This window comes from Canis lupus, chromosome 38, assembly GCF_048164855.1.
Source record: "Canis lupus baileyi chromosome 38, mCanLup2.hap1, whole genome shotgun sequence".
Classification (NCBI taxonomy): Eukaryota; Metazoa; Chordata; class Mammalia; order Carnivora; family Canidae; genus Canis; species Canis lupus.
Genome location: NC_132875.1, coordinates 22,143,731 through 22,165,515, shown reverse-complemented (window position 1 = coordinate 22,165,515; position 21,785 = coordinate 22,143,731). Strand labels below are relative to the sequence as shown.

Here is a 21,785-nt window from a genome sequence, read left to right as displayed (position 1 = left end):
CCCTAGACGCCCTAGACGCAGGGAGGAGCGAAGGACCAGATGCTCTACCCCGGCAGGCATGGACCGCCGGCAGGAGGGCAGGAGGGCAGGAGGGCAGGTGTGCCGGGGAGCTGGCCGGGACCTGGTGCCAGCTGCGGGGAGGGCGCGGGGGAGGGAGCCAGCTCTGAGCCGGAGCCAGCCGGCTGCCAGCCTGCACTTTGTCCTCATCCTCCCTTTCATCCTGGCCTTCGGAGCCTGGGAGTTTCTCAATGGAGCTGGCGTTTGGGGAATGCTCCGCGGGGGGCTGAGACGGCTGGTTTATGGGGCGGGAGGGTGGGGGGGAGGCATTCCAAACATTTTTTACTTCCTGGAGGAGGCGGGCGGTGAGGGCCCAAAGGGGTAGCAGCTGCCCAGCAATGGGAGAAAGGGGATTTCTTTGGCGGGAGAGAAGAAAGGCAGGGGGGCTCTCTTCAAGCTGCAGGGGACAGAGATGGCTGGGGGAGGGGTGGGAGATGAGGGAGGGCAGGGGCTGGGCGTATAATACACTAAACCCAGCTCTGCTTTTGTGCTAAAGGCTGAAGAGCAAACTGGGAAACTCCATGGGGCTCTCCCACCTGTGTGCTTAACGGGCCAGAACTGCCCCCGGCTCTAGCACGGGAGCCTTTGGGAGCCAAGAGCTGGGTTTATTGTTGTAGTTGTGTTTTGTTTTTAAGGAGCAGGTGCTCCAAGTCCCACTTGTGACAGCCCAGGGGGAGTGTGGGTTAAGAGAAGGCTCAAAACCCTGACCGCACCTGCCCGAGCAGAACAGAGGCCAATTTCCAGTCACAGTTCTGGTTTTAATGGAGCGGTTCTTTTTGGAACCGCAAAGGACAAGGGACCATCAGATAGACAGAGTCAGGGCACCGAGCCAGGGAGCCAGAGACACGCCCTCCTGACTGCAGTGGGACATGTGGATTGATACCCACTCCCCCTTTCCCTGATCGGTAGGGAATCATTGTAAAAGATCTCCCTGTTCACAAAATGTAGACGTCACAGTGGATATTCCAGAACATAGTATTCACATTATTGAAAACAGCTAGATTCACTTTTTTAAAGACAGAGAGCTGAACACATAAAAAATAAATAACGGCATTCCAGGGTCCTAAAAGCCCGGGCAGTAGAACTATCCATTCTCAGTAGCAGGAGCAGCTTGGAGGCCAGAGAAGTTTAGCATCTTCGAGGTCCAAGGTGGGCTCCAGGGGAATCTGGGCCCGGTGAGATGAAGTCCATTAGCAGCAGCCTGAGCCTTTTCAAGTCTTTTAGATTCCTAGCAGCGAGTCCAGGAGGCTTGGGCCAGGTTTGAAGGATGGGAAAGGGGAGAGAACCTTTGAGGAGACAACAGTAAGAGAACACAACCTCTGAGATAAAGAAGGAAGGGTATCCGGGAGAAGACCACTCCCAGGACACCCCAGGCACACGGGGGTGCCCCATTCCAGTTCTAATGGTAGGTGGGGATGGGACCTGTACATGAAGATCTTCCATCCTCGCCTTGGCAGGAAGTCACCATGCACAAAACTTACTGCAAGAAGGAGACTGGCACAGAGAGGGCACTCTTTCCTGACCTCTGTGGCCCTACTGCGTGAACAAGGAAGGGAGAAATCTGAACAGGCCCCGGGCCTTCCCCTCCACTCTCTATCTGCTAGCTTCCCCTTTACTATCTTCTCTGTTTCACAGGGTAGAAGACCTGGAACCTTCCATGTGCTTTATTTGTCCACTGCCCATCCAGCCCTCTCTAGGGTTCAACTGCAAACCACCTCAGTCTTCCTGGCCAGGAGGCTGGTCTCCCACTGGGAGGTGGGGCTGGTGGCAGTCTCCCCTCAGGGTGCAGCCAGCTGCATTTTAGAACCTGCCTGGGGTGGGGCAGTGCCCTCTCCCCCCTCAGCTGAGCTTTGAGCTGACCCCCAGGGCTTGGCGGTAGGCTTCGGTCACCTCCTGGCAGTCTGTCAGGGAAAAGCAGCTATCCCCCAGGGACTCCCTCCACCAGCGCCTCAGGCCCCTGCTTCCAGGGCCCTCTGCCGGGGGCTCCTCGAGCCCCATAAGGTTGTCCACGGACACGCAGCCCCGCAGCACAGGCTCAGGGAGCCGTTGGGGCAAGTCCAGCTGGTCGAAGGACTCAGAAGACAGGATGCTGTCCTCACTCATAGCTCCTGAGGGGTGGCTGGCCCGGGCCAGCGGGTGAGGGGAGGCGAGTTCATCCAGGGAGCCGAAGGTGGAGGGGGTCGGGAGCTCCAGGGCTGTGCAGGAGAACTTGCCATTGTGTTTGAGGATGCCTTTGCGATGGAGGGGCAGCCCCGGGACTTGGGGGGGCTTCTGCTCCTCGGAGTCCGCACTCATGAACACATCTCCTGCGTCCAGGAGCTCCCCAGACTCACTGGGTTCAGGAGAGGAGTAGTAGCCAGATTCCCGCTGCCGAGGCTTCTTGAGGATGCCCTTCTTGGGGAGCAGGGGGGCAGCCTGTCCTGGGTCCATGGGGCCTGGGCCGGGCTCAGGGTCTCCCCTTGCCCCTTCCACAGTTGGTGCCTTCTTCTTGAGGATGCTCTTTGGCAGCTTGAGGTTGCCCCTGCCAGGGCGAACGGAGGGGTCGTCAGCTGGGTCCCCCTGGAGAGACTGGGCCATGTCGTTCTCTTTGCGGGACTTCTTCAGTGAATGCTGGCGCTCCAGGCCGGGGCCGGTGCTCGCTCCGGGTGTGTGCTGCTTAAAGAAGCTGCAGACCTTGGCCCCGTTCTCCAGGAGAGGCCGGGAGGACCGCCGGAGCCAGTCGGCCACGGAGGCCCGGCCGGAGTCGCTGCCAGGGGGCCCTCCCTCGAGCGGAGCCTCGTGCTCCCCCACACGGGTGGCATAGCCCCAGTTTACCCACCAGTGGCTGGCCACATCCTCCAGGGTGGCCCGGCGGGTGGGGTTCACCATTAATAGCCACCGGATCAGGCCACAGGCATCTGGAAGAGAAAGACGGGGGTGCTTCAGATCGGTAGCCCGGAGAACAGGCACCCTGCAGGCCCTCTCGCCAGTTCACCCTGAGCTGGGCTAGGGCTGTACACCCCTGTGTCAGGCACGTCCAGTCCCTTCTGGGTTCTGCACGGGCCACAGCCAGGCTGGCTCCCCACGGCCTCCCCCTTTCTGGGATTGACTGCCTGTTTCTTCTCCATCCCTCAGCCCCTTGGGACAGGGCCCCTTCCTTAGTCTTGCTGCAAGTTAGTGTATTCTTCTCTTTACTGAAATGTAACCCTGAGGGCAGGCGCTGTGCTCAAGAGTAGCCAAGGTTCTCACACCCTTCTTCCTGCCTTCTCCACCCAATCTGAAGGGAGGAAGAGACTTCTAAGGATGAGCCCTAAAGCACTAGGGAATGAGGTTACTGCAGCAAAGATCCAAGGTAAACCATCAGAAACACTTCCCAAGTATGAAGCAGCATGCCCATACCCAAACCGGAGGGAAGGGATCCCACTTCCCCTCTCGGAGGTCACAGATCCTGGAGACAGGGGGTATAGCAGGAGGGGTTAGCGCTCTTCCCATCCCTGCCCCTGGTTGGTTCCCATCTCAGGAATGAGGGAAGGACCTGGGGCAGGGGGGGGGGGAGGACAAAGCACCCACACCGCTCACTCACCAGAGGGTTTAGGTGGCTCCCGGTAGGACCCATTGCTGATCTGTCTCACCAGTGTCTTATGGTCCTGCCCGTCAAAGGGCATGGTGCCATGCACCAGGATGTACAGAAGGACCCCCAAGGACCAGCTGTCCACCTAGCAAGGGAGGGAGAGAGAAGGACGGTCAGCACGGATGCCTGAATGCCACAGGCTGGAGGGGCTTCCAACAACACCAGAGAAGAAAGAGGTATACGCTGGTGAACTCAGGAGCCATCTGAGGACCACCTCCCTCTAGGACCCAGGAGCAAAGAGGCCGAACTATAAAAGGGACTGAAGTCCATGAGGAGAGGTGTTGTTCATCTGCCTGGAGGAGGGGCAGCCACAAACAGAGCAGCGCTGAGGTCATCCCTTCCTTAGGGCATCCCTTCCTTAGGATGACTTAACTTGCTAGGACCTGGCAAGTCACTACTTTTGTGTGAAGGGTGGTGGCTGAGTTTTTTGCTCTGGAAAAGGCAATAACTGGAAAACTAGCCCACCCCTCTTGGAAAATCTAGAACCATAGCCGGTGGTGGAGGCAGGCTGTGGGTGGAGAGCAGACACGCACCTCTGGGCCCGTGTAGGGCTTCCCATTGACGATCTCCGGCGAGGCGTACAGGGGGCTCCCGCAGAACGTCTGCAGGAACTTGCCCTGGTGGTAGAGGTTGGAGAGGCCGAAGTCTGCGATCTGTAGAATTGGGTCAAACACAGGCAGGGGTTATGCCGAGGCCTGGATTGTTCTGCAGCTCTCAGCAAACCCCCCTCCAGATCCAAGGGGAACCCAGGCCCTCACAGGAGAAAAGAGCGTCATGACCCCCACCCCCCGTGGCACTGACAACACAGCTCAGGCCCTGCAAGAGTGAGCCTTTTGGAGGTTGGGTCAGTGAGGACTGCCCAGGTGTGTGCAGGCTCCAGGGTCCTCATTGTTCCCCAAGCCCCTCTGCTCATGCTGGGCCCCTCTCCAGGGATGCACTCTCCTGCCTATAAGCATCCTCCTGACCCGGCAAGCCCACATCCCATGAGACCTCCTTTTCCCACAAAGTCCTCCAGTTTCCAAAGGCCGGCTATACGTTCTGCTCATCAGTTCTCCCTCCTCATGTTACCATGTCAGTAAGTCCTCGTGCTCACCTCCTTCTGCTCCCACCCCTGCTGCAGCTCTTAGCACAGGTGTGACCCAGGGATTGGACTCAGTAGACACTTAGTGACTGAAGGAAGGGTCTAGCAGACATAAGGAGAGAATTGACCTCTCATGCCAACACTATGGCCCTCAGAAACAAGCCAGTCCCATTACTGATGATTGTGCAAGGTTTGGCCTACTCTTCCTAGCAAAGGGCTCATCTCTGCCCATAGCTGGGCAGAAATCTGGGGTCACCCCAGTATAGCTAAGAAGCAATAGTGAAGTCAGAACAAAGATCAGGGCTGTGGTTAGAGCCCAGAAGAGGGAAACTTCTTTCAGGACCCCCTGACCCATCTGATACTAAGGGCTTGAGAGGCCCTAAGCCTATATTCTCACTCCCCAGAGAGACCCTTTCCCCTAATTATCCTCAGATGAAAGCAAAGGCCAATGCCCTACTGCTCCCTGCCTCTTCACCCCCAGCAGAGGGTCATGTGTGTCCAGGGTGGAGAAGGGATGTTTATGAAACCCTGGGCTCCTTCGTTTATGGTTTTATAGCCTCTTATCAAGCAGTTACCATTTGAAGCTCATAAAGAGACAGATTATTGGTTCAGATGGGAAAGTTCGTGCCTGTCTGGTTATGTGAGTTTCCTGGCGCTGGCTCCCCTACCCTCCCCCTGCTTAGCATCAAAGAAAGCCCCACCTGCTCTGGGAATTGGCCAGGTAAAGGGAATTAACTCAGTGCTAGCGTGCTTCAGAGCATGAGTTCAAGGGCCACTCAAGGGAAGGGACTATGTGCTGGGTTCAGGAAGATTCTGAGGAATGTCCGAGTACAAGGTCAGAGCCCTCCCAGCACCTGCAGGGGCCAGCCCTGGTCGTTTCTCCTGTTTCCAGCCCTGAGATCTGAGTTTATCCCATCAGCATACATCTCGTAGACCTAAGCTTCACTGCTGAGGCATGGGAATTCTGCTGTGGGAGGCAGAAAGCTGGTGCTGGGGTGCTTGGTCTATGGGGAAAAGTGCCAAGCAGCTACCAAATAATGTGCACCTATGTGCATGTGGGCAGGTGGGGAGAACTCAGGCCATGGCCCTCTCTCCCTGCCAGTCCCAAGGTTGTGTGCAGGAGCTGACCCTAGATCTGGACTCCTGTCAACCTGTGATGTCAAGAGCACTGGCTGGGGAATCAGCACACCTTGGTTATAGCCTAGACTCAACCACTCCCTTGCCATTGGACCTTGGGTAAGCCACCTCTTATCTTGAGGTCGCAGTTTTTCATCCATAAAAACAAGGTCTGGAAAGGACGATGGCTCAGTTCCCTATTGGTACCAACATTTAAGCCTGAGCCTTTGCTCAACCCTTTTGGAATCTTCTAAGCACTTAAAGATAAGCACTTGGCTAGGAAACAGGGCAGAAAGGCTATGGTGGGGTAGGGAGTTGTGGGAAATAAGAAGCGAGGCTCACCTTAATATTTCCATTGGCATCTAAGAGGATGTTCTCTAGCTTGAGATCTCGGTGGACAATCCCATTCTGAAAGAGGGAACAAGGAAAGGGCATCGGGGGAGGTCACCAAGAGGGACAGGAGGACATGAAGGCCTCGTCTGGAAAGTGAGGTGAACACAAAAGGGGCCAATTTGGGGGAACATGGGAAGGCTGGGAATACCCATTTCATCAGAACAGAGTGCGACAGATCATGGGGCCTTCCACCCCGAGGAGCCACAGCCAGAGACACCAACACCCACAAGGCCCAGAGTCCAGATTGAGTTTTGCCTCTGCTTGGTCTCCCTAGGGGATCCTGGACAGGTCACGGAATCTCTCTGGTGCTGTGAGTCCCAGAGCCCGTGGGACCACCCCTCAGAACAGGGCAGGGCAGGAGGGCACTCACCTGGTGGCAGTAGCGCACGGCAGAGACGATCTGGCGGAAGAAATGGCGGGCGTCCTGCTCACTGAGCCGCTGCCGCTCGCTGATGTAGTCATACAGGTCACCCCGGCTGGCGTACTCCATGACGATCACAATCTTGCTGCTGTTCTCAAACACTGGGGCAGAGCCAGGTGGGAATGTCAGGCCCTTCCAGAGCACACTGCTCCCCTCCGGGGGTCACACACTCCTCCTTGGCCCCAAATCAGACAGGACCTTGCTGCAGGGATATCTGCTAATGGGATGGGTCAGTTGGCAAGTAAGGTCAGGGAATGGGCTTGTGAGGCTCCCATCGTCTTCCAGAAGCCATGAGGTAAGGCCAAGGGAAGTGGCTTATCCTCCCTCTCTTTGAAAGTTCAGGCTTTTGAGGATTCTATCTCTCTATCTATTTCAGAGAGAGAGTGAGCGAGCACATGTACACAGGAACAGGGAGAGGAGCGAAGGAGGAGGAACAAGCAGACTCCATGCTGAGTGAAGAGCCTGACACGGGACTCGATCTTGTGACCCTGAGATCATGACCTGAGCCGAAATCAAGAATCAGATGCTTAACCGGTGAGCCACCAGGTGCCCCAGCCTTTTGAGAATTCTTAAAACCAGCCTGCAAATTCCCAGGAAGGCAGGGACATCAGTGGATGGGCAAAAATGACAATTCAGGTTCTCTGGTTCGGAATCTGGTCCTTTTATGCCTTGTGACTGTGGGCAAATCTCTTCCGGATACATCAGAGTGGAATATCATGGGCACTGACCCAGCAGGGCTGGGTAAGAAATAGATAAAAGTCAGTGATAGCTCTGGGGCTGGCTAAGCAAGCTGGTATAGAGGCTGACACACCAGCAAGTTCTTGTAAGTGGAGCCCACTGGTATATTTATGATCAGCATCCTCGGTGTACAGATTTGGAAATAGTGTCCATAATAATGTTTGCCTGAAGGATCAGTAGAGGGATAAAGGTAGATGAATGTGGTTTGTAAACTATACAGTACCACGGAAAGCTGAGATAGAGATCTACTACCCTCAGCATCTTTGACTTCCTGGCAATGAGCCCATCCCAGCTCATGTGCCATTCAGGCTTTGTCCTGGCTCTAGCCGCCTGGAAAGCTAGGGAAGGACTAGTTCATCAAACTGGCCCTCTGGCTTTGTGTGTGTGTCAGGACACGTACATCCATGACATTGCATCTTTGTGTCAAAGAGTTCTAGGAGTTGGGCTTGCTCAGCCAGCCCCAGAGCTATTGCTATCTAGCCTGGGAGAAGGAGCTGAGAGAGGAGGCTTCTCCCCGGAGGAATCCCAGGTGCCAGGCTATTGGATACATGGCCAGGAGGACAGTGCTCTTTTCTCTCCCACACAAGCAGTGCCCTGACACATGGTGGCCCAGTCTCCTTGGGGGGTACCCAGGTGAGATCCTATACCTGTGGTCCTCCAGATGTTTGTAGGGCACATGTCACCTTTGTGCCATGACACTGGAGGTCAGCTGGCCAGAGTACACTCTGGAGAGCTGTTGTGTTCCTAAAACTGGAGTCCCACGCCGCCCCCCCCCACCCGCCCCCGGCTCCCCAATCCATATCTTCTGATGACTGGCAGGCTAGGGATGGATGAGGAGGTGGTGCTGCCGGTCACATAGGAACCGTGACGCCCCTACAACTGTGGAATCTGAGGTGCAGGAGAATCCACAGCCTAAGCTTCAAGACTCAGTTCCCAGACGTAGCTGGAGGTATGGGTGTGGGGGAGAATTCACACAGTCTCTCTACCTGCCCAATCACCAAGCTTGACCTGGCTTAGCCAATCCTCTGTCCTCACCCACTCTTCCCTGGGGGAAACACAGAGATACAATTAGCCTTCTCAGCCACCTGCCTGGGCTTCTTATGGGATAGGCTCAGGCCACGGGGCCACATCACTGGCTCTGCCCTTAGTCTTCCTGTGGACAGAACCCAAGAAAGACTTCTCTTTTCCTTCCCACCAGGAATATTCAGACAGAGGGCAGAGCCACAGGCCTCCTTCCCTCCCTCTTGCTGTTACTGCTACCCCTGTTTCCCATCTAACTGGTATTATGTAAAGGCTGGGAGCAGACAGATGTGTGTGGGAGAGTGCTCCCCCACTTCCCCTCGTCACCCTCTCTTGCTCACTTTGTTGTCTGGGTCACAGGCAACAGGGCAGATGGGGGTGGGAAGCCAGCACCGATGTCAGAGCAACAAGAGCCTAAGAAAGGTAAGGAAAGGTAGGAGCCAGCCCCATGGCAGGAATGATTCAGTGTACAGATCAGACTGTAGGAGGCCTGGCTCTTGGGACCTATGAAGATCATTCATGCACCTGAGACAGGTGCAGGTCTCTATGTGCCAACCTCCCCCAGAATGCTGAGGATCTCACTGGGGTGGGGAGGGTAGTGTTCAATTATAGAAAACCTAACAATGACAACAAGAAAGCCTACCGTCCGTTCGGTTTCTCCCATGAGCTGGATACTCCATGACATTTAATTTGATCTTTGCAACTGCCCTATGACGGAGGTGAGATTGTGCCATTTTGCAAATGAGGAACTGAGGCCTACCCGGAGCCTAGTTAAATTAGTTGTCCAAAGTCTTACAGCTGAGTTTCAAATCCTTTTGTCTAACTCTAAAGCCTGTATCCTTTTCACTTGTGTTCTGACTGCTCCTACACACACACACACACACACACACACTCTCTCTCTCTCTCTTTCTCTCTCTCTTTCTCTGCTTCGAATGCCCTGCCTCTATACCTTCGTGGATGGCAATGATGTGGGGATGGTTGAGTGACGACATGATCTCTATCTCTCGCCGGATGTGCATCAGGTCTTGCTCATCTTTGATTTTGTCTTTCCGGATTGACTTTATGGCCACCTGGGAACAGAGAATGCAGGAGATGAGGAGAGAAAGGTCTAGCAGGTGAAGGCATCCCTAAGGATACTCTGGGAGTTTGGAGCCCAGCCGCCTGCAGCTGCTACGAAGTCCACAGTGTGCACCCAGAGGAACCAGTCTGTCCCTCCCCAGGGTAGGTGACCAAGAGGATGGAGAGCACCATCTCTAGAGAAGATGCTCACCCAGGTCAGGCACAGTCCACACAGCAGGAAGGACTATGGGCCACTGACCTTACTCAGTCCACAGATGAACCAGGAAGGTACAACCTGCATTTGTGAGGCCAATGCTTTATGACTTACAAAGCAAACTTGCCATTCTACAGCAAGAGGACAAGGGTCGGCCTGGTTTGCTCAGCATGGGATCCCTGATGCCACCCATAGTGCCTGGCATGCAGTGGGCACCGAATAAGCACTGCTGCAACAAACACATCGACCTCAACCACCCTGACAGGTAGGCCCAGAAAGTTTCCCCATCCTCACTGAGAGGTGAGAAAACCAGTACCCTCTGAGGTTTGATGACCTGCTCAAAGTTGTCATGGTCCAACCAGCACTAACATGAATGAACTTTGCAAGCATCACGCTGAGGGAAATAAGCCAGACACACAAGTATGGATGTGCGGTTCTCCTTATAGGAGGTACCCCAGGTAGGCACAGGACAGAAAGTAGAACAGCGACTCCCAGGGTGGAGGGTGGTGGACATGGGGGTGGCGGGGTGCGGAGCCATTGTCTAGGTGTGCTGAGCTTCTGTGCAGGCTGATGAAAAGATTTTGGAAATCACCACATTGTGAATGTACCTAACACGTCACTGAACTGTATGTTTAAAATGGTTAGGGATGCCTGAGTGGCTCAGTGGTTGAGCATCTGCCTTAGGCTCAGGGTGTGGTCCTGGGGTTCTGGGATTGAGTCCCCGCAGGGATCCTGCTTCTCCCTCTGCCTATGTCTCTGCCTCTCTCTGTGTGTCTCTCATGAATGAATAAATAAAATCTTTAAAAATAAAATAAAATAGTTAAAGTGATGAATTATATATTGTATATATTTTTACCACACAACAAAATTATGAAACAAAAACCAACACCAGTCTTTCAGTCTAGGTAAGGAATGTCCCTCTCCTAGCAACAAACAAACAACCAGACAGAGTCCTTGGGGCTTTCAAAGCCTTCAAAGCCTGGTTGGCTGCAAAGGTGAAAACATGATATAAGAATCTAGCCTAGGGGGAGGGGAAGGTAGGTGGGGGGGCTGGTGGGGGGGAAGTGCAGTGGGTTCAGGAAGGGTGGGGTGAGGCAACAGGAAATGAAAAACTTGTCAAGATGTCACCACCAGTAAACAGAACTCTCAGACCCCAGGAGCCCCAGTACTTTCTCGGCCCCATCCCACTCAGCAGAAATTAGAGAGGGACATGGGCCTTTCGGGCATGTGCAGAATACACAGCCTGGGAGAGTTGGGGGACCTGGGTCCTCCTCCTCTGGACTCTGTCACTGTCCCCAGGAGCAAGTCCCACCCCCTCCTGGAGCCTCGATTGTCTTTTCTGTGCAACAACAGGCTTAAGGAAGAGATGTGAGGTACTTTCCTGCTCCGATGCCCTGGATGAGCCATACAAGTGAGGGGATGGGGGGCTCTGAGGAGTGGGCGGGGTGGGCAGGGTGCTGCAGAGCCAGCCAGTCCCTGACCAGTCCTGTCCAAGGACACGAATGGTAGATTCAAGATTTCCTCTTCAGGGGAGGTGGATACGTGGTAAAAGAATCTGAAGGCCCAGACTGAGATCAACTCTTCACACAGTTTCCCAGGAGGGTTTGCCTCTCCTCAAGGTTCAAAGAGGGGGGGACCACAGCTCCAGGGGAGGGGCCTCTAATCCACCCTTTCACAGGGCTCTGGAGGCAGACAATGGCTTCCGGCTCACAGGGACCCGCCACGCAGGCCTGCACTCCCCACCGGACAAGAATGCGGAACAGCCTTAATCCCATAAGGGGAGCTGCTCACAATGGCTGGGCCCGGTCACCCCGGCAACGGGCGGTGATGGCGTGCCCTCCGCCCCGCTCCGCCCCTGGAGCTGCATCCTTGAAAGACGGGAGGCCCGGCTCCTGTGCCCTCCTGGAGCAGGGCAGGGGGGACAAAGGCAGCAGGAGGGACCTGTCACCATGGAGCCTCCTCCCCAAGATGCTGGAGAGGCCCAGACCGCAGCTGCAGGGGACAGGATGGGGAGAGGCCTGCACCTCAGGGGATTTCTTCTTGACCCGCCCGCCCTTCTGCTCCAAACCACCCTGATGAGCTAAACAGAAAAATCCCTGGCTTAGAATCTGAGGACCAGGGGGGGCGTTGGGGGTGGGGGGCAGTCTGGGGCTGGGGGAGTGGAGGGGGATGGGGAGGAAAGGGCTTGAATCCTTCTCCAGCTACAAGGATTCTACTTGCAGCATCAATCTTGCAATCTTGCGTACTCCTGTCTCCACACCCCTTTCTCTCCTCGAAGGGGAGATTTTATGGAGTCGTACTTTTCTAAAATCCTTTGTTTTAAAAATCAGACAATAGATAAAGTCCTATGAGCTCTTCGGATAAAAGGCCACAAGCATTGTGTTAATAGTAAAAAAAAACAAAAAAAAAGATCATATATAGATCATAGACCCAGAAGATGATGGAACAGAAATAGTGAGAGCTTAAGATGCACATATATGCAAAAACTAGGCATATTACCACTGCGTACACACAAACCTATACAACGAGGAGATGAAGCATCACAGGCTTAGGGGAGAGTCTAACAAAGTCCAAAAGAAATAAGGTTCCAAAAAAAGGGGCTCTGAGCAATGCTAGGAGTCCCTAGGTGGGTAGAGAGTACATTAAGTTGAACCTCGAGATTCATTTCTTTCAACTCTGGAAGCCTAGGATTCCATGTCAGGATTGTTAATCCTCAGTGAACGATTCCCTCTTCCTGAAAGCTCACATTCTGGCCTCAGGGGGCTAGGTCAAGGACCTTCCCCAAACCCCAACATCCTCCCTACTACCTCAAGTTATCCACATTAGGTCCTAGGAAATAACAGTTGGCTGGCACTTTCTATGAAGGAAACAAGTTATGTCATTAGGCCTCCACTAGTCTCTAAGCAGGTGACATACAAGAAGAACTATGTGTCACTGCCCTGGAGGGGCTGGGCCACTGTAACCCAGCCTATTCCTGCCCTTAGCCATCTACTGGCCGGTGTGTCAAAGTAAAGGAAATGCAGAAAGAGCTCAGGCCTAGAAGCAGCTCAGCATACAGAAAACATTCAAGAACTGCTTACTGGTGAACACAATCACGAAAAAGTAATTGGCTAAGTCATTGGGCTGATCCCCTGACTGATGGGATGAGTGCCCAGATAAGATTTTCTGCCCTTCTTCTCAGGTATGGGTGGAGAGCCAACCTCAGTTATGAGGACTAATTTGAGGGAAACTTTGTTCTCATCTGCAAGTTAGTTGGGCAACCATTCTCTAGAATTAAACTGTTAACTAGAGCCAAGGAGAAGGGTAACAATTACCGAATGGATCACCAGAGGTAGGAAGGCCACATGTCTAGAAACAATCTTGGTATAATTATTAATAGAGCCCCCTTTAGGGGCGCCTGGGTGGCTCAGTCAGTTAAGCATCTGACTCTAGATTTTGGCTCAGATCATGATCTCAGGGGTCATGAGATCAAGCCCCTTGATAGGCTTCCTGCTCAACAGGGAGTCTGCTTGAGATTCTCTCTCCCTCTGCCCCTCCCCCTACTTGTGCTATCTCTAAAATAAATAAAATATATTTTTAAAGATTTTATCTATTTATTCATGAGAGACGCTGCGTACCAAGAGAGGCAGAGACATAAGCAGAGGGAGAAGCAGGCTCCCTGCAGGGAGCCTGATGCAGGACTTGATCCCAGGACCCCAGGACCATGACCTGAGCCAAAGGCAGATGCTCAAACACTGAGCCACCCAGGCGCCAAAAAAATAAAATCTTAAAAAAAAAATAATAAAGCTCATCCCAATTAAAAAAAATAGAGCCCCTTTTATATTTCCAAAGTAACCAGGTTTAAGTAATATGTTATATTACTACCTCTCGGTGGGAACAGGACACGCAGGCACAACAATTTTGTGAGAATGTAAATGTGAATGCTGGATTAGTGGCATGGGTGTCAAGAGCCAGGTATTTGCATCTTATTTGTCCCTATGGAACCATGCAACTCATGACCAGCCGCTTAAACGATCTGGATAACTGCTGTGGCTAGTTTTAATGCCCTCATCTGAAAAGTAAAAAGGCATTAATTCTTCAAATATCTGCTGAACACCTACTACGTGCCTGGTGTTGGAGATTTTTTTTTTTTTTTTTTTTTTGGTGTTGGAGATTTAGACAAAGAATGGATAGTCGCGGCACCAAGGTCCTCTGTCGGCTGAGAAGACTGGCAATTAAATCTGCCATAGTCTAGTGCGATGAACAGGACAGTGGAGGTGCCTGCCCGCCCAGGCACTCCAGGAGTGCTGATGAGAGCGCTCTTTGCCTGTGGGAGCAGGGAAAACCATCTCTGGGAGAAAACTTCAGTTTAGATCTTGAAGGATGAGTAGGGCTTGCCAAGCCAAAGGGGGTAAGCTGGGAGGAGCACAAAGGGCATTATAAGCAGAGAGAAAGGTTTGTGCAAAGGTCAGAAAGAAAGGAACCATTCACGAACTTATACACCAGGCCCCTAAGCTCCCTTCCAAACTCTAGCATTTTCTGCTGAGCTTCTTCAGAAGTGGGTCACTGGCTACTACGCCAGGAAGGTGCTGGCCAAGGATCGTTGTAGTGGGCTTGTTTGGAGGTGCTGTGCTACGTCTATGTTAACCTGCTTGGGTAAAAGTCCTATCGATGCTGGCTCATTTTGCAAAGACAGCAGGACTAATTCCCCATCCCGTTTTGCAAATGGCAAATACTGAAGTCCAGGAAGGTACACCGACCTCTAAGGCTCCCTGACACACCAAGGCAGAACCAAGATGGAAGGGTGTTGCCTGCAGAAGCTGCCATCTCAGAAGACAAAAGTTCTTGCAGATGCCTTGCCCTGCCTCCAACTCCCTGCCTCCCACCTCTGCCCAGGGGAATGCCTCACCCTCTGCTTTGGGCCAGGCTGTGCAGTACCACCAGCCACCCTGTCCCACTTAGCGATCCACAAATGCATCGGGGAGATGAGTGTTGGGGCTCGATTGCCTAAACGCTGCCTCCCTGCAGGAGCTCAGATCAGGAATAATCCCGACTCAGGAGAGGACAGCAGAGCGTCTTAAAAAAAAGATCTAGAGGTACTGGTTTCAGGTCCCAGGAGACAGGGTGCCAGCTGGGCATCTCTGGTCATAGCTATCACCAGGAGTTGGAGCCAAGATCCTTGACTCCTCTCTGGCCTTTCACGGAGCAGCTGCCATCTGGGAGGCGGGGCGAGGAGCCGGAGGATGACCCATTTAGATAATGGAGAGATTCGGCTGGCCTGGGCTATCCTGGGCCAAGTGGGGATGGGTCTGCGGGCGGCGCACCATCCCCCCAAGCCCACCGGAGACCCAGGCAGGGAGCAGGAATGGGCGCCAGGAAGGAGGGGAAGCCTGAGCTGCTTCCCTTAAACCTCATGCTGTGCCCGCCCCCTCCTAGCCCTGCTCCTGCCCACTCGCCAGGTTGCCGGGCAAAGAGCTTCCCCGGCCCAGCCCTCTTGTGTGGTTTGGCCGCAGCCCAAGGACAAGAGTCGCCTGCAGCCGGAGCCTCCCTCCCTGCTGCTGAGCAGGCAGGTGTAGTCAGGGCTGAGAGGGCAGCGTAAGCAGAAGAGGCCTTTGGTGGCTGGCCAGGTAGAGTCCTTCTCTGGAGCAGGAGCCAGAGTAGAGACTAGGACTTTGAAAAAAGCAAAGACCAAAATGGTTTGGCTTAGGGAAGCTCAGCACAACCCATTCTCTTCCTCAGGGCAGCACAGACCCAGAAAGGGGTACCCCAGGAGAGGGTAGGGCCTAGAGCCAAAACCAGCCTTGCTGGGGTAATAACACTACAATAACTCCTGTACTGAGTACTTTACCTATACGATCTTATGTGATCCTCTGAGAACCCTACAAGGTAAGAATTATTATAATGCCCACTCTCGGGTCCAATTCCTTCACCAAAATAGGAGGAAACAGAGATACACAGAGGTCACAAAACTGGTAGGCAATAGTCTGAACTGGAACCCTGACTGTCTGACTCTGGGCTACACGGCCTTCCTGACGAGGTAAAAACCAGGAATGTAGGTATTGTAGTTCACCCAACCAGGATCCCTCAACATAGTCAGCATGTGTGGGGGTGGGAGTTGGTTCCCAGTGACTCTTCCCACCCTCAGCACTGCCTGGAGCTTTGGGAAAGGCAGCCTGCGCTAGTTGTTGGAATGACAAAGCACACAGAGGCAAGCCTGGGCTCAGCTCATGGCCAACTCCCAGTCCAAGACTCAGTATTGGTCATCCACAGCCTGGGGTGGTCGAGTCAGGAGCCTGCATGGCAGGCATGCCACTAACCAGCCACAGGACAACTCCTATCCTCTCTCTGAGCCTCAGTTTCCCCATCTGTCAGTGAAGGGATCAGACCGTCTTGGTCATGTTCAAATGTTTCCACATCCCATGCAGCAGCCCGACATATAGAAGACACAGAAGCAGATCACTATCCACTTGGACTCCCCTAATGCTGCTCACAGCACCACTTGGAGAGAAGATAGCCATACAGATTGTCCCAAAGGCTTTGGTGGACTCTACCATCCCAGGGACCCCAGCAGGTGTTTTTCTTTTGAGGGGAGGGGTTGTCTGGGGAGCTGGGAAAGTCACAAGAGGAAATGTCATTTGGATCCCAGGAATGTACTCGGAGAGACCAGAAGATCCAGAGCAAATATTTGTTTTTCCTTTGATGCCCTCCTGGAGTAGCCATTAGTCTGCCCACGTGCACCTCCCTTCGGACAGTCCCATCTGGGTGCTGCTAATCTCATGTAGGCAGGTTGGGAAGCAGAAATGTACTAGAGAGGTAGAGAGGATATTGGGATGGGAGTCCCCCAAAGGGGGCTCTCATCTGCATCTAGCCCCTACCAACAACCTCGGTTCCTTTGGAGGGATGTCATGAGCCATCCTCACACCCCTCTCCCTTACAGAGGATCCTGGGGTACCCGGTCAGCCTCTCTTAAGGGAGGACAGTGAAGAGGCAGGAGTGGGGGTGGGGTAAGGAAGAGGAGTCCTCTCCAGAACCGAGAAACCATGAGCCCAGCAGGCAGCTACTCTCCAAGGAGGAAGAAGACACTGAGAAAGTTCTCAGCAGAGGTACAGGGTGGTCTGTGGATCAGGGTGGTTTGGGGCAAGCCCCATGCCTACTGACCTCGGCTCCCTGCACAGCGAGAGGCAGGAGGCCAGGAAGTACCTTCTGAATTCTCTCTGTTCTGATGTAATAAGAGCTGGAATCCCTGCTTACAGCCACTGAGGTTTGAAAACTGAAAGCTACTTTATCTCACTCCAGAATCAATGAGATCTTTCTCTCTCTTACACACACACACACACACACACACACACAGTGACCCAGGTCAAGAGTCTGATGGGATCTCAGCTTCAATCTCAGTTTCCCAGTTTCTGGACCACCCCAGCCCCGCAACCCAGTCTGTCCTCCAAGAGACACATGCTATTTTGCAGCTAAGCCCTGACAAAGCCTGAGCCCAGTGGTCTCAAGCCTGGAGGCTCACTGGGCCCTCACACTTTATAGAAAGAGAAAGAAAGGAAAGCCAGGAAGTACATGATTGCCCCATGGCCGTAACCTGGCAGCAGACAGCTGGGGACAGTGCCAGGCCTTAGCAGGAAAAACATACTCGGCCCTGTCGATGAGCCATAATCCAGTCCCTTTCTCCAGCATCCACTCTCCTTCACCAATGAAATGATTTCTTGAATTTCAAACCAGTTATTGACTGCAAAAGTGAACAATCAGGGGAGGCGACCGCTCCCACAGCGGTAAACCATGGACACACACGCAAATATACACAAGCACGTCTCCTAAACAGCACTTGACTGAATTTGGCAAAACAGTCCCTAGAGCATCTGCCCTAAAAAGCTTATTAAAATGCAGGTTATCTGGCCCCATCCTAGACCTGTAGAATAAAATCCTGTGGATGTGGAGCCGGAGAATATGTATTTCAAAAGAAGCTCCCCAGGTGATTCCTATGGCCATGAACTGCATATCTGTTAACTAACTTTTGGCAAACTTGCTACCTTTTCAGGGTTTGCCTTTCCAGATATAAACAGGGGTTCTCACTGCAGCTTCTACGTATCACGATCAATTTAAATTCACATTTATAGGGCAGCCCAGGCGGCTCAGTGGTTTAGCACCTGCCTTTGGCTCAGGGCATGATCCTGGAGACCTGGGATCGAGTCCCACATCGGGCTCCCTGCGTGGAGCCTGCTTCTCCCTCTGCTTGTGTCTCTCATGAATAAATAAATGAAATATTTTTTAAAAATTCACATTTATATCTCATTCAATCCTCATAGCAGCTTGGGAGGGGGGCTGTAGGTTGTTTTTTTTTTTTCAGTTCTGCAGAAAGGGAAACTGAGTATAGAGATAAAATAAATTGCTTAAGGTCTCACAGATCCCTACCACTACCACTCTCATTACTACCATCTCCTGCCCCCCACATTAACTAGACAACTTTCTGAAAAGGTCCCAAACCCAAAGGTATCTTGGGACGCGGTAGACGTTGCACTAGATCCCGGTTTCACGTTTCGTAGAATAAAAAAACCCCATCCTAATGGAATTTCGAGCCAATTTTAGAGCTGGAAAGGACCTAAGTGTCAAGCCCGTCTCCATCCCCCCGCGGCCCTGCAGATACTCAGAGCAGGCTGGACCGCCAGGTTCTAGGAAGGGACCTGAGGAACTGGACCTCGCACATCCATTCAAGCACACACTCATGTCCTAAACGCATCCTGAGATCACTTACTAAAGCCATCCTAAGGTCAAGCACACACTCCTTTGCTAAACCCATTCTACTTGCTCTTCCCATTCCACTCTTTCGGGCGGCAGGCTCCGAGCGAAATTCAGCTGGAGTCTCATCGTCTGTGGGGGGTCCTCTCATCGCAAGACAGGCCACGATGCGCCCTCTAGGCACCCTGCCCCGACCGCGCGCCGCCGGCCCCATCCCACAGGCGTGCGCCGGGGCTGAGGCTGGCACCGGCCCCCGGCCCCCGGCCCAGCCCGCATCCCTCACGGGCCGAGCCGCGCTTACCAGGCGCCCCGAGCTCTCCCGCGCCTTCTTCACCTTCCCGTAGGTGCCCTTGCCCAGGGTCTCGAGGAACTCGTAGCGGTGGCGCAGGTTGTGCTTGTGGTGGTGCCGCTTGACCGCCTGCTTCTTCATCTGGGGCTTGGGCGACTTGATGAGCCCGTCGGCCCGGGGCCGGGCAAGCTCGGCGGCCAGCGCGGAGGCGGCGGCGGGAGCCGGGCCGGGGCGCCGGGGGAAAGCCAGCGGCTCCATGGCGGGGCCGAGGAGGGCGGAGCGGGGCGCGGGGCGCGGGGCGCGGGGCGCAGTGATGGGGATGGGGATGGGGCCGGGGCCGGGGCCGGGGCCGGGGCTGGGGCTGGGGCAGGAGCCGCCGTCCAAGTAGTTATCAACGCTGCGAGCCGGGCCCGGCCACGCCCCCGCGCGCCCATTGGCCGAGCCCCGACTCCTCCCCTCGCCCGCCCCGAGAAGCTGTCGGGGAGCCCGCGTCCCCGGGCCCCGGGGGAACCAGATTCCCGAGTAGGAGACACCAGGGGCGGCTGCTTGGCTGCTTGGCTACTGCTAAGGTCCGGAACCTTTGAGGGGCCCTGGGACGGCTCCTGCCTCCGAGTGCATCTGCCCTGGCGAGAGCCACCTGTTGTCCCTCCAGTGTTCCCTGTTATCCAGGGGCAATCTGACAGAACTAGAGGTCACCAAAGTATTTCTGCATCCGGACTGATTTGCATCTCTGCAGCCAAAACCTATGAAGTCACTTGAGCGCTTCTTTCAGACCACAAGGGGGGCGAGGGGGCATGGAGTGGGATGGAGGAGGCAGATGCCAGCCAGGTGGGAGGGCTAGCGGGGAGCTGTCCTACGGTTCTGAGTGCACCTGTTTTCAGTTAGAACTATCTTTTTTTTTTTTTTTTTAAAGATTTAATTTATTTATTTATAGAGACACAGAGAGAGAGAGAGAGAGAGAGGCAGAGAGAGAAGCAGGCTCCATGCAGGGAGCCCGATGCGGGATCACAGGATCATGACCTGAGCCAAAGGCAGACTCTCACCCACTAAGCTACGAGGTGCCCCAGTTCTGAAAAGTCTTACCTCTTTTTTTAAAAAAATTTTTAAAGATTTTATTTATTCATGAAAGACACACACACACACAGAGAAACAGAGGCAGAGGGAGGAGCAGGCTCCAAGCAAGGAGCCCCATGTGGGTGGGACTCGATCCCTGGTCTCCAGGAACACACCCTGGGCTGCAGGCAACGCTAAACTGCTGAGCCACTTGGGCTGCCCAAGTCTTACTGCTTCATCAAAGAAGGCTTCTAGGATTGAGTGGCCCCTCAGGACGTAGTGGAATTTGTGAAGTATTGGAAGGAGGTGGAGCAAGACAAAGGAAAATATTCATTCATTAGAAAACACATTGCAGGGCAGCCCGGGTGGCTCAGTGGTTTAGCACTGCCTTCAGCCCGGGGTGTGATCTTGGAGACCCAGGATCGAGTCCCACCTCAGGCTCCCTGCATGGAGGAGCCTGTTTCTCCCCCTGCCTGTGTCTGTCTCTCTCTCTGTGTGTGTCTCTCATGAATAAGTAAATAAAATCTTAAAAAAGCAAAACAAAACACATTACACTCTCCTATTATTTCACTTGTGTTACCTAAATCTGTATATAGCTGTCCATTCAGAGCTTTTCTCCCTGTGATTTCAGAACCAGGAGGGCTGGTGGTAAGTCATGAGGTTTGGCTTGGTATGTAAGGCCTGGAGCACTAGGTCTAAAATCCGCCCCATTCTGAGTGTCATTGAGAATGAAATGAGAATATCCATAGGCTCTCCTCCTTCCTCTAAATGTGAAGTATACTAGGGAGAAAGAGACATTTCTCCTTTTTTTAAAAAAAAATTTATTTATTTATTCATGAGAGACACACAGAGGGGGGTGGCAGAGACACAGGCAGAGGGAGAAGCAGGCTCCACGCAGGGAGCCCGACGTGGGACTCAATCCTGGGTCTCTAGGATCACGCCCTGGGCTGAAGGCGGCGCTAAACCCCTGAGCCACCTGGGCTGCCCACATTTCTCCTTGAATCTTCATGCTAACCCAATTTTTTGAAGTGGGTCTTATTTTGTCAAAGGCCGTACAACTGGTGAGAAACTGACAGATCTGGGATTCAGGCCTGAAGGATTGGGTCTCCTGGTGTATATTCAGGGCATGCTGAAGATCAAGGAGGACTCCATCCCCAGTGACTGGATTTTGTATTTAGTGTCTGCCCACTTTCCTACTTCCACTGATGCTTTGATCCTGTCTAATGTGAGTTAGGGATCGAGAATGCTTCTTTTGTAGCTGGAGAGGATCTACTTAGGCAGGAAACCAACCTCCCTTCCCCAGATCTGGAGGGCCACAGGAGGTAGCCAATTTGGTGCTCTTCTTTCTACCAGCCTCCCTCCTTGCTCTGAGTCATCTGCCAAAATAGAATGAGGCCCAGGTAACAGTTCCCTTGACCAGCTGTTTCCTTTCTCCCCTGAGATCTGCATCTGTCCTGGGGCCCAGCTAGCTGAGGCCATCCGGATGGAATAGGGTTTTTAAGATGAAGCATGGGTAGTATTAGAGCAAGCACAGGGCCCTGATTTCTAGTTCTGCTGACACCAACCAGTTCTGTGGCCTTTTACCCATCACTTACTCACTCTGGAAATACTGGTGCCCTCTAGGTGCTAGGCCTATGGATATACATGATGGTGATGAGATGGACATGGTCTCTGCCCTCAGAGAATTCTCAGTGTAGTGAGAAAAAAATTAGCAAATCCTAGACAAAGGAAGACCTCTTTAAGATGGGGGAATGGAATGCTCTCCGGCTATATAACAGGAGGGAGCCCCTAGGCCCAGTAGGAGGAGGTCAGTCAGGGGCAGCTTCCAGCAGACAGAGCCTTTTAGCCTGGGACCTGAAGGATAGGAGACAGCCAGATGAATCAACATCTCCTCATAAATAAGATGAAAGAATTATACAGATGAGCATAAGATTCCCTTTCGGGCTCAATCTAGATTCCTATAAATTCTTCCAGATACCCCCTATACTGCTAGTGCATTGTTAGGCACAGAAA

The 21,785-nt window shown here is 53.4% G+C and overlaps 1 protein-coding gene across 5 annotated transcripts; it reads right to left on the bottom strand.

Moving 5' to 3' along the window:
- Positions 1-794: 794 nt before the first annotated feature.
- NUAK2 (NUAK family kinase 2) lies at positions 795-19,029 on the bottom strand. Of its 5 annotated transcripts, none has more exons than XM_072815047.1 (8): positions 18,732-19,029; positions 9,386-9,506; positions 6,628-6,779; positions 6,207-6,272; positions 4,201-4,320; positions 3,620-3,752; positions 1,948-2,954; positions 795-1,343 (listed from the first exon to the last, which is right to left on the bottom strand). In XM_072815047.1, exons 1-8 carry the CDS (start codon positions 18,975-18,977, stop codon positions 1,278-1,280), a joined length of 1,911 nt encoding a protein of 636 aa, XP_072671148.1. In that variant the 5' UTR covers positions 18,978-19,029; the 3' UTR covers positions 795-1,277. The 5 variants fall into 5 exon arrangements, with proteins under 5 accessions (XP_072671148.1, XP_072671151.1, XP_072671150.1 ...); XM_072815050.1 differs by having other exon boundaries at positions 2,271-2,954; positions 18,732-19,027; XM_072815049.1 differs by lacking the exon at positions 18,732-19,029 and adding an exon at positions 18,447-18,470.
- Positions 19,030-21,785: the final 2,756 nt, after the last annotated feature.

Bases quoted from the DNA above. Each gene is read 5' to 3' on its own strand.
- NUAK2 (XM_072815047.1), bottom strand. From the start codon at position 18,977: ATGGAGCCGCTGGCTTTCCCCCGGCGCCCCGGCCCGGCTCCCGCCGCC. The intron at 3,753-4,200 runs GTGCGTGTCTGC...CTCCCTTGCTAG, and splicing joins AGCCCTACACGGGCCCAGAG to GTGGACAGCTGGTCCTTGGG. The intron at 1,344-1,947 runs GTGACCGAAGCC...GTCTCCTCAAAG, and splicing joins CCCTGACAGACTGCCAGGAG to GTTCTCTCCCCTTTCCCATC.